The sequence below is a fragment of the Oncorhynchus masou genome, chromosome 24 (assembly GCF_036934945.1).
Source record: "Oncorhynchus masou masou isolate Uvic2021 chromosome 24, UVic_Omas_1.1, whole genome shotgun sequence".
In the NCBI taxonomy this organism is placed as follows: Eukaryota; Metazoa; Chordata; class Actinopteri; order Salmoniformes; family Salmonidae; genus Oncorhynchus; species Oncorhynchus masou.
This window is the reverse complement of record NC_088235.1, coordinates 74821392-74836342: the sequence shown is the minus strand read 5'-3', so window position 1 is coordinate 74836342 and position 14951 is coordinate 74821392. Positions and strand designations below refer to the sequence as shown.

General features: G+C 43.5%; 1 protein-coding gene across 1 annotated transcript in view; it reads left to right on the top strand.

Annotated features, from left to right (window-relative positions):
- Positions 1–14951, top strand: part of LOC135511698 (glutamate receptor ionotropic, NMDA 3B-like) — a 110319-nt gene that overhangs the window by 66312 nt on the left and 29056 nt on the right. The window contains exon 2 of the mRNA XM_064933174.1: positions 9456–10096. Coding sequence (XP_064789246.1) covers positions 9456–10096 — 641 coding nt within the window. The remainder of the gene's footprint in view (positions 1–9455; positions 10097–14951) is intronic.

Here is a 14951-nt window from a genome sequence, read left to right as displayed (position 1 = left end):
GAACAGCAGTGCAGCAAAAAACTACTGAGTTTGTTTGCTCTTCCTCTGCTAGAAATGACTCCCTAACCAGTCGATCTCATATCAGATTCAGAAAAGATGCTGTAATTATTTTAATCAGAAGAACCCCCCTAAAATATTTTCTCTCAGCAGTAAGAAAATACAGTTGCCATTTACAGTTGCATTCTTATCTTTTATTATTTCTTAAATGTTTTTTTTATTGTCGAGAAGGAACCTGCGAGGTACCATTCTGTTGGACAGTGTATACTGTGTGTATACTGTACATATGGCTAATGAAACTATCTCAGACCATGTTTATTTCAGTATTTAGGTGGGCTTATTTCCAAACATATTGGATGCATATGTAAAAATGTAGTTGCACATCATGCATGTTTGGAAATGAGTTGCATAAGCAAACTAAGAAAGCCAAGAAAGAGAAGGGAAAGACATTTCTCTCATATTGCATTTCTAATATTTAATATTGTATGTGCATTTCTAGTCTTGCTATGGCCAGAAGGCTGAGCCAATACAAGTTTTTGAGTCTGGCTCAAGAGACTAGTGCATTCCTAAGATTTAACATGGTCTGCCAATACTAAATAGGTTTGTTCCAATTCTTTATAGTCTTTTATATGAATTCAGTTTTACCTCTGCTGTAAAAGGCTTACTGCAGTTCTCTTCCAATGTTCCACATGAGGTTTTCTTCTCTTATCATTATTGTCAATTTTTGTTTCCTGTCAAAGACGTCAAGGTCCATCAGTTCTGCCCGTCTTCTCTTTTGTCTTCGCTCCAGTCAGGTTTGAACCTTCCCAGTGTCTCTATGCTACTTCCCATTCACAGAAGACTAATGTAATGTACTGTTTCAGAAAATAGCAGTGCTGCTGGAGAAAGTACCATTGCTTTTTCTCACCACCTGCTGGTTCATGAGGGTTGGCCTTAAAGTCACACGACTCGATCTGTCTTCACCCACTTTGAGCAACTTTTGTCTGTAAACTAAGTGGTGGGTCTTGGTGAATGTAACTGCCAGTGTTTGTTGAACTCTGTGGCAACCAACTTATTCGTTTGTCGATTGATTGGTAACTGCCACCTCATCTGTGGCGTGGCTTTAACGAGGTGTTTCACAGATTTGATCATCTTTTCACAATAAGGATGTGCAAAGGCAGCTCAATAGTCTTTCTGATTGAGGTGATTTGTAGATCAGATTTCTATGTAACCCCGGTCTCAGACTGACCAACACGAACTACCAGCACCTTTCAACAGTTTTACCATATTTTTTTTTTTAGCTAGGCTTGGTTAAGAGAAGCTAATCCAGCTGCTAGTCTGCATTTTGTACCGGAGAGAACATTTAAGAGTTTTCACCACATTACACATGACCGGTTTTAAATCCCTCTTGGTGGATTCCATCATTGATGAGAAAATCGTCAGATGAAGCCCTCTGGAATACAATTTGCTCTATGTTATTACTGCGATGTTACTACTCTAACATGATCTAATGCTACATTTGTCATGATGTGCAATCGCTCTCGAAATGGCTTTTATGGTAGTCGTACAGATATCGGATCTTCGTTTGAGACAGCTTCCTACAGCAGGAAAAGTATCCTTCAGAAGCAGGAGATTTGAATTATTATGTGGATTATAAATAATGGACATTTTTGGTCGGGGTTGGTACATTTTTCATAAGGGGAAAATCATGTCTGAAATTTAAAAGTGGAAATTACATACTTCAGAAGCCTTTTTAAACCTAAAATACACTCTGTAAAACATGTCCTGCAACAGGGTAATCAACTTAAGATCTTACATCCGTAGATAACAATGACTTGATTGGCCATAGTTTCAGAAAATGACTATATACGGAGCGGGTTGATATTCTTATGCTGTGGTAGCTGGCAAGATTCCACACGTGAAATTAGAGGCCCACGTAGGCACATTCCAACTGAGATATTACTCCTGTCTGAACAGGATGAACATCCACAAAGAAACCAATTAATAAAGCCTAAACTCAGATGAGAAGCATCTCCACAGTTGCATATTCCCTGTTGTTCATATTCAGGTCACACTCACTTGGGTTTGAGTGATCTGTAGAGTACTGTGGAAGTTCTTAGCTACGGGCCTGAACTTGACGATGCACTTGGCTAAACTATTATAAGGCAGATAAACACTTGAAACGTAGAATATACATTCAGGTTTGTGCTGAGTAGAGGCGTCTGCATTAGACACAAAGCCCACTGTCTATCAGAACCTCTTTCTTTTTTAGAAGTCAAATGTGTTTGAAGGCTCCAAAGGGAGGCCAGAGTTCCTGGACGGGTCATTATTGGCAGCTTGCTCTTTGGCTACATACTGCAAATATCTATATTTGCGTGAGTGCAGAGAGATCGGTATGAGGGATATGACATTGGTCAGATAAGCTCCAGTCAGCAAAACATAACACCCCTTTTCTTTGTGACAATCAGGTGACGTCCCTGGAGCAAGCCTGGAAACTAGACATACAGTTGAAGTCGTAAGTTGACGTACACCTTAGCCAAATACATTTAAACTCAGTTTTTCACAATTCCTGACATTTAATCCTAGTAACAATTCCCTCTCTTGGGTCAGTTAGGATCACCACTATATTTGAAGAATGTGAAATGTCAGAATAATAGTAGAGACAATGATTTATTTCAGCTTTTATTTATTTCATCACATTCCCAGTCGGATAGAAGTTTACATACACTCAATTAGTATTTGGTAGCATTGCCTTAAAATTGTTTAACTTGGGTCAAACGTTTCGGGTAGCCTTCCACAAGCTTCCACACAATAAGTTGGGTGAATTTTGGACCATTCCTCCTGACAGAGCTAGTGTAACTGAGTCAGGTTTTAGGCGTCCTTGCTCGCACACACTTTTTCAGTTCTGCCCACAAATTTTCTATGGGATTAAGTTCAGGGCTTTGTGATGGCCACTCCAATACCTTGTCTCTGTTGTCCTTAAGCCATTTTGCCACAACTTTGGAAGTATGCTTGGGGTCATTGTCCATTTGGAAGACCCATTTGGGACCAAGCTTTAACTTCCAGACTGATGTCTTGAGATGTTGCTTCAATATATCCACATTTTCCTTCCTCATGATGCTATCTATTTTGTGAAGCACCCCCACAACATGATGCTGACACCCCCGTGCTTCACGGTTGGTATGGTGTTCTTCCTAGAAATACAGGTGGCTTAATTGACTTAAATTATGTCAATTAGCCTATCAGACACTTCTAAAGCCATGACATCATTTTCTGGATTTTTCCAAGCTGTTTAAAGGCAGTCAACTTAGTGTATGTAAACTTCTGACCTACTGGAACAGTGAATTATAAGTGAAATAATCTGTCTGTAAACAATTGTTGGAAAAAGTACTTGTATCATGCACACAGTAGATGTCCTAACCAACTTGCCAAAACTATAGTTTGTTAACAAGAAATTTGTGGAGTGGTTGAAAAATGAGTTTTAATGACTCCAACCTAAGTGTATGTAAACTTCCGACTTCAACTGTACACCCAGGGCACCATGACACAACATCCCAAGAACATCCGAAAAACGTCCTCTGGGATGTCCCTGGGACAAACCGAGAACTAGACAAAATCTCCAGGGCACAATGACACAACATCCCAAAAACGTCCTAAAAACATCCTCGGGGATGTCCCTGGGACAAATCGTGATTTAGGCAAAACCTCCAGGGGGACCATGACACAACATCGTAAGAATGTCCTAAAAACATCTTTGGGGAAATCCCCGGGACAATCCAGGATCTAGACAAAACCTCATGAACAATGACACAACGTCCTGACCACTTTAGACAACCATTTTGTGATGTTCTGGGTAAGTCCTAATGACGTATTTTCATTTGCAGGGATACTCCTTCTGACATGACGTTATGATTCCTGCCTCAACTCTGAATGACCTCCAACCTGTACGATTCTATCAAACATGAATAAATGAAAAATAAAAATGGTTGCGGTATTAAAAAAAAAATATCATAGGACAGAGGATAAATAGGAACCTTGGGTGCTCCACCTCACTCACCTCTATTCCATATCTATCTGAACTCTGTCCTTTCTCTAGTGCTGGATTTACTCAGCCTTCACACCAGTGCACAGTTGCTGCCTTCTATATTCCTATTCCACAGGCTATAAAATATATCAGTTTGAACCAAGGGTAAAACAAGTGTTGGGAGACAGATAAGATCGGAAGGTGAAGTGTAAACAAAGGGAGGTTCATGGTTCTGTATATCCGGGGGGGAACAAAACAGAAGCGTTTCAACTAAAGATAAAACAAGGATATTGGGGGAGGGATAAGATCTAAAAGGAAAGGGTAGATAAAGACAGTCTCATGTTTAAAAAAAATCTTTGTCATTTATTTACTTTTGAAAAAGACGGGAGCAAACTTTGCCTAGGTGCAAACACTTACCAGTGTCCTCTAGTCTACTTCCCATTCACCATATTCTCCCCCTGTCATCATCAGTATTAGAATGAATTACACAGTGACTCCTGGGGGTGCTCTAGAAATAGTTGGCTGTTCCAACATAAGAATGTGTAACTCTTATGGGGATGCACACCTTCATATACTTAATGTTTATGTCCGGATTTGTGATGGAGGTACCCAGAACCCCCTGGGTCACAATTATGACTGCCTGCTGTCTGTAAGTAAAATGTTAGAGAAAGATTTTTGGCTGCTGCTGTGTGGTAAAGGAATTGGGACATAATCTTAAAATCTTCATTCCCTCAATTTCCCTTTTCCATTTATTTCCATTTCCAGGACTAAGAAAGATTGGATTCTAAATGGATCCTGTCATTCTGTGGTCACCCACTATTTCCGTCCCTCTTTTCTTCTCCCTTTGTAGTTCCAGGTTCCAATCAAACACTATGAGATGATGTCCTTGTCCTTTTGTCCTCTCTCAGGTTACTGGAGCCATTAGTTACCCTTGTTGACCTCTATGTTCTCTGAGAGTACCTGTATAATGCACCTCTATATTGTCATTTTCAAACAGCTTTGCAAGACAGGAAGAGCTCACATGTGGGATACTCCTGTGGTCTCAGTGAGATGTTATTGAGGGTTTTCATTGAATTGGTGACGGGCTGGGTTTAGTGCATCTGTGAAAAGGATAATTACATTGTAAATAATCTATTCACATGGGGCGAGAAATAATGCCGGATATTTGATTGAATCAACCAATGTGCAGGATTTTTCTAAATCACTAACCAGCTTTCCATCCAACCTTTTTATGCGAGTCAAGTACATGTCGAATAAAACGTTTCATGACAGGCCTGATGGAAACAGGAAATGCTAGAAAAGGTGGGATATTTTGTGTATGTAAAATTAATTATGCGAGGAATGTAGTGGAAATGCTTTTATGCGCAAAAATTGATATAATAACTATCATATCGAAGTAAACTTGGGAGTCCCACGATGATATGTCGATGATATGTTGTGTGGTTCTCCCACTACGACTGGGAAGCATGTCGTTTATTTCGCTACAGATTAAATACAATTTGATGAACTTCACAGGGTGGTGAAAGTGCAAGGTGATGAGCTTGATGCTCCTTTTCAATAAATATCGAGGGTCTTATTTTAGTAACATGACCATCGATGCCTGGCTGCCGTTTGACAAATACAAATTATCTTGCTCTTTTGTCCATAATAATCTCATTATATACGTGCACTCTAGCCAACAGCGCGCAGATACCAAAGTGGGCACACGCTATATAACATTTTATTTTTTGTGAGAACACCATCAGAGTTTAACATGCAAGTGTGCCCTATTTAACTTGTATTTTTTATTAGGTACATTGGAAATCAATAGCTAAATATATTTGTATGTGCACTATGTCATCACGCACAGCCTTTTATCTGCAACAAGTCAATTTGATAGAAACCTCTGGTAGGAAAATGCGCATATTTAAAATCTTGTCACCAATTGGATGGAAATCAAGAATCAGTGGCTTTTTAAAACTGTACTACATCCAGCTTGGTGAAGATATGGTTGAGATGTGGCACAAATAACGATAATCCTTCTCTTTTATTTGGAGTTAACAGTCATTGTGTGGGTATACTTTTTTGACTTAGAGGATTGGTTTGGTAGTTATAATAAATGCTATAATAAACACCCCTCACATGGCTTTGGTAAAAACTGGCACAAAAGGTACTTATGAGTATTCATAAGAGGTATGATGCTTTGATGACAGTATTTTTTGGTTGTGTGCCGTTGTGTATGTCATCGTCAAGTCTGACGAACTAACACTAACTGACACATTAGTAAGCTGTGATTTTGAGCTTTAGCTCATCAAAAGGTGGACAATCTGCACACCATTCTTTCTAAGGGACAACACAACCCACAAACAAAGAGAAACAATGTCGAGATGATAGAAAGAAAGTCGTATTCTTTAACAAGTATGTTTAAAAAAAACAGAGGTGCACAGTACACTTCAACGTAAACTACAGACACATTTATGACCTTTTTTTGGTTCACTCTGTACTTGTGGAGCGTATGTTTTCAGCAGCTCATGAAACAAAGGGAGTTGCCCATCTCTGGTCAAAGGGAGTTGCCCATCTCTGGTCAAAGGGAGTTGCCCACCTCTGATCAAAGGGAGTTGCCCATCTCTGGTCAAAGGGAGTTGCCCATCTCTAGTCAAAGGGAGTTGCCCATCTCTGGTCAAAGGGAGTTGCCCATCTCTGGTCAAAGGGAGTTGCCCATCTCTGGTCAAAGGGAGTTGCCCATCTCTGGTCAAAGGGAGTTGCCCACCTCTGGTCAAAGGGAGTTGCCCATCTCTGGTCAAAGGGAGTTGCCCATCTCTAGTCAAAGGGAGTTGCCCATCTCTGGTCAAAGGGAGTTGCCCACCTCTGGTCAAAGGGATTTGCCCATCTCTGGTCAAAGGGAGTTGCCCATCTCTGGTCAAAGGGAGTTGCCCACCTCTGGTCAAAGGGAGTTGCCCACCTCTGGTCAAAGGGAGTTGCCCACCTCTGGTCAAAGGGAGTTGCCCATCTCTGGTCAAAGGGAGTTGCCCACCTCTGGTCAAAGGGAGTTGCCCACCTCTGGTCAAAGGGAGTTGCCCACCTCTGGTCAAAGGGAGTTGCCCACCTCTGGTCAAAGGGAGTTGCCCACCTCTGGTCAAAGGGAGTTGCCCACCTCTGGTCAAAGGGAGCTGCCCACCTCTGGTCAAAGGGAGTTCTCAACCTTGGTCTAGCGAGTTTCCCACCTCTGGTCAAAGGGAGTTGCCCACCTCTGGTCAAAGGGAGTTGCCCACCTCTGGTCAAAGGGAGTTGCCCACCTCTGGTCAAAGGGAGTTGCCCACCTCTGGTCAAAGGGAGTTGCCAACCTCTGGTCAAAGGGAGTTGCCCACCTCTGGTCAAAGGGAGTTGCCCACCTCTGGTCAAAGGGAGTTCCCAACCTTGGTCTAGTGAGTTTCCCACCCCTGGTCTAGAGGGCGACATCAGTCTATTCAAATCAAATCAAATGTTATTGGTCACATACACATGGTTAGCAGATGTTATTGTGAGTGTAGCGAAATGCGTATGCTTCTAGATCCGACAGTGCAGCAGTATCTAACAATTCCACAACATAACCTAATACACACAATCTAGTAAAGGAATGGGATGAGAATATATAAGTATAAAATATATGGATGAGCAGTGACAGAGTTGCTAAAATGCAATAGATAGTAAAGAATAGATTGTGAAGGATACAGTAGACATTATATACATATGAGATTAATAATGTGAGACATGTAAACATTGTTAAAATGGCATTAATAAAGTGACTAGTGTTCCATTTCTTAAAGTGGCCAATGATAACAATCTGTAGGTAGGTAGCTGCCTCTCTGTGCTAGTGATGGCTGTTTAACAATCTGATGGCCTTGAGATAGAAGCTGTTTTTCAATCTCTCTGTCCCAGCTTTGATGCACCTGTACTGACCTCGCCTTCTGCAGGATAGTGGGGTGAACAGGCAGTGGCCCGGGTGGTTTGTTCTTGATTATCTTTTTTGCCTTCCTGTGACATCAGGTGTTGTAGGTGTCCTGGAGGGCAGGTAGTTTGCCCCCGGTGATGCGTTGTGCAGACCGCACCACCCTCTGGAGAGCCTTGCGGTTGTGGGCGGTGCAGTTGCCGTACCAGGCGGTGATACAGCCCGACAGGATGCTCTCATTTGTGCACCTGTAAAAGTTAGTGAGGGTTTTCGGTTACAAGCCAAATTTGTTCAGCCTCCTGAGGTTGAAGAGGTGCTGTTGCTCCTTCTTCACCACACTGTCTGTGTGTGTGGACCATTTCAGTTTGTCGTGATATGTACACTTTCCACCTTTCCACCTTTTCCACTGCTGTCCCGTCGATGTGTATAGGGGGGTGCTCCCTTTGCTGTTTCCTGAAGTCCACGATCAGCTCTTTTTGTTTTCCTCTATGCCAAGGGGTGGGGCTGACTACAAAGCTACTTCTCCCTCAGTTCCAGGAGAAACAAAGCCTTGATCTCTCTATCTGGAGCAGAAGAATACTGAAACTTTTGATGCGCGTCATTGAAATGCTTTGTGGATGCTGCCTGCAAACACACGTGTGTCAAACATTTACCTTTCAACTTGTCCGCTGATGCACTGGTCCCAGTGACTGGGTCCCATGTGACTCAGTTGGTAGTGCGTGGAGCTTGCAACGCCAGGTTTGTGTGTTCGATTCCCATGGGGGGGCAGCACGAAAAAAAGGATGACAATGTATTCACTCACAACTGTAAGTGGCTCTGGTTAAGAGCGTCTGCTTAATGTAACGTTTGAGGTTGCGGGAGTCAGAGAGAGGGGAAGACATGAACGGAGACCCACAAACACAAGGGGGGAACCTGACGAGACAAAGCATGAATTGCAATTTGTGCGTTCCATCTCTCCTGTAGTGCTTGTTGCAGCAAAGCAAATGAGCAGCATGTCAGGGAGGGTTATGAAGACGGGTAGCCCAACTTTGTGGCGGTAATCAAAGGCTTTTGAAACGGATGGATTGAAATTGGCACTTTCATCTGTTGATATTGCTTTTTGAGTCAAAGTGTGACTAAAGAGAGCATAAGCTCAAAGTTTTGTTTCATGAAAAGGGGATTATAAAGATTTGAATTTGAGTCAGTGAGTCGAGTTGTAGTCTCTCCGAAAATATTTCACTGAATAATTTGTTTTGGGTCTTATATCCAGCTTGATCTATTTTCCTTTTTGAAAATTAAGCCTTCATAATGCATTTTATAAGCCCTACGTAGATGGTTCACAACTCATTTATAAGCAAATGTCATACTGAAGCGAGTGTAAAGTCAATACAGTATGTAGGTTGCTCTGCCAAATGTAACATAACCACGATGGCCTACCCTCACAAAGCTGTGCTTCACAAAGGGTGAGCAATGCTATCTTTGATTATAGCAATTGCGTGACTCATGCTCCAGTCCTTTTCTTTAGATCTGACAATCTTTCTTATTCTGTCTCTCTCTCTCTCCTCCCAGAACCGGTTCCACTTGCAGATGGTTACGCGGATCCCCCCGTCAGGCCTGTCAGAGCTGCTGCTGACTATTCTCCAGCGGAGCGGCTGGCAGGAGGGCATGGCTGTGCTGTGCCAGGGCTGGGAGGAGGCTGGCCTGCTGGAACTACTGGAGCTCCAGAGCCGCCTTGGCTGGGGCGCCACCCGCTGGCACCTCCGAGCCCTCCTCAATCTCACCCGGGCCGGGCCCACAGAATCCGAAATCCAGGACTTCCTTTCGGAACACTTCCGGGGACAGGCGCCAAGTCAGATCCTGCCACCGGCCGCGGTACTGCTGTTCGGGGCCGACCCGGAGTGTGCAGCGGCGGTGCTGCGGAGTGCCCAGGACTTGGGGCTTACGCTGCCCACAGTGCACTGGGTGCTGGGCTACCCGCTGAGCCCCGACACCCTGCACTCCATCGGCCTGCCCCTGGGGCTGCTAGCCTACGGTGAGGTGGAGCGCAAGCCGCTGGACTTCTACATCCGCGACGCGCTGCAGCTGGTGGGCCAAGCTGTGGCAGCAGCCACAGTGGTGCGTCCCGACCTGGCGCTCATCCAGAACATGGTCAACTGCTACGACAAGCCCAACAAGCACGAGGTGCCCTCGTCCGGACAGTACCTCGCCAGGTAAAGCTGGTTTACTTTTAACCTTTGAAGGATTATTTTACACACATACACACACTCACATTAAGTTTGAGATCACTTTATTGGTCAATTGCACACAGCGTCCAACTGAAATTTGACTTCCGCTTTTAACCCAACCCCTCCGAAAGACACACACACTGTAAATACACAGAATTTGGAGAAGAGCGGGGTGCTGCCACACTGGGCACCCAGAGAGAGGTTGTTGTGGAGGGTTAAGTACCTTGCTCAAGGGCACAACGGCAGACAATGGCATCTAGGATTTAATACCAGCAACCCTCCGGTTGCCGGCTCTCTTCCTACCAGGTTTTTCATGTCGGACCCGGGATTTGAACCGGTTGCTGGCTTGCCTCTCTAACCGCTGGGCTACCTGCCGCATACATATATATTGTACATGCAGTGCTTTCGGAAAGTATTCAGACCCCTTTACCTTTTCCACATTTTGTTACGTTACAGCCTTACTCTAAATTGGATTAAATCAAAAAATGTTCCTCAGCAATCTACACACAGTAACCCAAAATGACAAAAAACTAATTTTGCAAGTTTATTACAAATAAAAAACAGAAATACCTTATTTACATAAGTATTCAGACCCTTTGCTATGACACTTGAAATTGAGCTCAGGTACATCCTGTTTCCATTGATCATCCTAGAGATGTTTCTACAACTTGATTGGAGTCCACCTGTGCTAAATTAAATTGATTGGACATGATTTGGAAAGGCACACACCTGTCTATATAAGGTCCCACAGTTAACAGTGCATGTCCGAGCAAAAACAAAGTTCGAAGGAATTGCCTGTAGAGCTTCGAGACAGGATTGTGTTGAGGCACAGATCTGGGGAAGGGTACCAACACATTTGTGCAGCATTGAAAGTCCCGAAGAACACAGTGACTTCCATCATTCTTAAATGAAAGAAGTTTGGAACCACCAAGACTCTTCCTAGAGCTGGCCGCCCGACCAAAACTGAGCAATCGGGGGAGAAGGGCCTTGGTCAGGGAGGTGACCAAGAACCCGATGGTCACGCTTACAGAGCTCTAGAGTTCCTCTGTGGAGATGGGAGAACCTTCCAGAAGAGCAGCACTCCCCCAATCAGGCCTTTATGGTACACTCTAAAAAATAAAATGTTCCTGGTGTATCCTTTAGGGGTTCCGGGGAACCCCTATAACTTATTCTAAGTATCCCTTTTAATGGATCCTCGAAGAACATTTTGAGGTTCATTTTTGAACTAACCCCCCTGTTATTATTATTATTATTAATGATAACAATATGCATAACAATAACACAATATTTTAGTTCTCAGTGTTAATTATAATTTTAGTGGCAAAAATCCAAATTTGAGGTAAAGGCCCAGCAGAGCCCCAAGTCCAATGGCTATATCCTCTGCCGTGTTGATGTTCTCCACTTAAAAAATAAATGTAAAAAATTGGTCACATGCACATATTTAGCAGATGTTATTGTAGGTGTAGCAAAATGCTTATGTTCCTCGCTCCAACAGTGTAGTAGTAGCTAACAATTCACAACAATACACAAATCTAAAAGTACAAGAATGGAATGAAGAAATATATAGATATTAGGACGAGCAATTTCAGAGTGACATTTATTAAATACAGTAGAATAGAATTCAGTATATACATATGAGATGAGTAAAGCAGTATGTAAACATTATTAAAGTGACTAGTGTTCCATTATTAAAGTGGCCAGTGATTCCAAGTCTACGTATATAGGGCAGCAGCCTCTAAGGTGCAGGGTCGAGTAGCCGGGTGGAAGCCGGCTAGTGATGGCTGTTTAACAGTCTGATGGCCTTGAGATAGAAGCTGTTTTTCAGTCTCTCGGACCCAGCTTTGATGCACCTGTACTGACCTCGCCTTCTGGATGAAAGCAGGGTGAACAGGCCGTTGCTCGGGTGGTTATTGTCCTTGATTATATTTTTGGCCTTCCTGTGACATCGGGTGGTGTAGGTGTCCTGGAGGGCAGGCAGTGTGCCCCCGGTGATGCGTTGAGCAGATCGTACCACCCTATGGAGAGCCCTGCGGTTCCAGGTGGTGCAGTTGCCTTACCAGGCGGTGATACAGCCTGACAGGATGCTGTCAATTGTGTGTCTGTAAAAGTTTCTGAGAGTCTTAGGGGCCAAGACACATTTCTTAATCCATAGCCAGTATGATTTTGCAGTGCATGGTGATCAAACAGGTTTCTTGTTATATTCATCCGCGGTGTAGGGAGGGTGGAGTCTGTCAATCCCCCAAAACGTAATTAACAAAACATGGTTTTCATACACATACCTTGTCCATAATGTAGAGGCCTATGGGATATTCATTGAATAGGTAAGGGAGGATGGTAAATGTGCATAACATACCAATACCAATTGACATACCTTTGTATGCCTCCTTGTCTGTATACCTGCAGACACAGACACCAAAGTGAGCAGTTCAGTCATCTGCACCCAATACAGACAGCCTTCAACATATTCTCATAGCCTACATATGCGTAGCTCTTTGTTGATTAATATCCATTGAATTGTGTCCCTTTTCTGTTTTAGAAAGATTTGCACAAATATGAAAAGATAGATGGTATCACCATAAACCAATATCCATTTAGATCATAGAAGGGACAAACCTTACCTTAAATTGAGGAGATCTTTACATTTTTCAGTTAAGTACCTGCACCTGCTGTTCTTTCAAATTAAAATCCAAATGTTTATGTTTGGCAGTTCGGTTCCTGCAAGAACCCACACCAACTAAGGAGCTTCCTCGATGAACCCCACCTCCTATGGGGTTCTTGGAAGAACCTTTTGGGGGCCATTTTCAGGTGCCTGTAACCATAAGGTACTTAGAAGAACCCGTTTTGAACTCATAAGTGTAGATTGGCCAACTAGAAGCCACTCCTCAGTAAAAGGCACATGACAGGCCGCTTGGAGTTTGACAAAAGGCACCTAAAGACTCTCAGACCATGAAAAACAAGATTCTCTGAAATGACGAAACCAAGATTGCACTCTTTGGTCTGAATGCCAAGCGTCGCGTCTGGAGGAAACCTGGCACCATTCCTACGGTGAAGCATGGTGGTTACAGCATCATGCTGTGGGGATGTTTTTCAGCAGCAGGGACTGGGAGACTAGTCAGGACCAAGGGAAAGATGAACGGAGCAAAGTACAGAGAGATAATTTATGAAAACCTGCTCCAAAGCACTCAGGACCTCAGACAGAGGTTCACCTTCCAACAGGACAATGACACTAAGCACACAGCCAAGACAACGCAGGAGTGGCTTCAGGATAAGTCTCAATGTCCTTGAGTGGCCCAGCCAGAGCCCAGACTTGAACTCGATCGAACATCTTTGGAGAGACCTGAAATTAGCTGTGCAGCAACGCTCCCCATCCAACCTGACAGAGCTTGAGAGAGTATACAGAGAAGAATGGGAGAAACTCCCCGAATACAGGTGTGCCAAGCTTGCAGCGTCATACCCAAGAAGACTCGAGGCTGTAATCGCTGCTAAAGGTGCTTCAACAAAGTACTGAGGAAAGGGTCTGAATACTTGTGATATGTGATATTTCAGTTAAACATTTATTTATTTATAAATTAGCAAAAATGTATAAAGCCTGTTTTTGCTTCATCATTATGGGGTATTGTGTGTAGATTGATGAAGAAAAAAAAAACATTTAATCAACCAATCACAAAATGTGGGTAATGTCAAGAGGTCTGAATACTTTCCAAATGCACCGTACATACGTACAAAAATACGTAGTCTTACATCTCCTCCTTTTAGCCGAGTTGTGTCTGAATATAGTGTTTTTGGGTCAATATTATTATAATGGACTTGGTAAGTGCTATAGACAGTTGAGCAATGGTTCTTTCCCAGTGTTTGCATGAGTCTGCAAATAGGCCTATCTCTTGCTGAGGTCAGACTGCTAGTCACCCCTAACCACAGAGCAGCTCCTCCAAACACAGTGATAGATGCAGCCTCCTGTGTATGGAGTGAGGCTAGAGTGTGTTTGTACAAGCAGATGCATACGTATACACATACACACAGACAGATACTCACACGCACACGCATGCATGCACGCACACACACACTTAATACTCTCTCTCACACACATACACACAGACAGATACTCACACACGAACACACTCTCTCTCTTCCTGTCACACACACACACACACACACACACACACACACACACACACACACACACACACACACACACACACACACACACACACACACACACACACACACACACACACACACACACACACACACACACACACACACACACACACACACACACACACACACACACACACACACACATCCAGCTGGAATACAAACATGAAGTGGAGGAGGGTAGAGCTTTAAGCTTTATTCATGGGTTCCAGTCAGTTGCCTCCCCAATAGGGGAGCCAGCCAGGCAGGCAGACTTCCTTATCAAAAGAGCCCACAGCCCTTTTTGCCTCTCAGTGGCTCAGAGCAGAGCGACAGCAGCACACAGCTTTACACCCGCTGTATCTGCCATGGACCAGAGTAACAACAGCTGCACAAGCTAGCCATGCAGACAGTGTCTCAGAACAAAAACACAATAGGATGAGCTACAATTGGGCCCAATTGTACCCCGACTCAGCTAAAACATGTTGGAAAAAAGAATATAGTGGAAATTATGAAGAAAATAAGTGGTGGCGGCTGGACTGCTAGAGTACTGGTGTATCGCATTTATTCATTGGCGTAAAAAAGCAAGCCATTTTCCCGTGGTGAGCAGTAAGCTTCAAGAGTAGAGTTTGTTGCCTGGGGCTTCAACACAGAGGAGAATGATTACAACATTATGGCGTCTCCGCGTATGAGAAACATTTTGGAA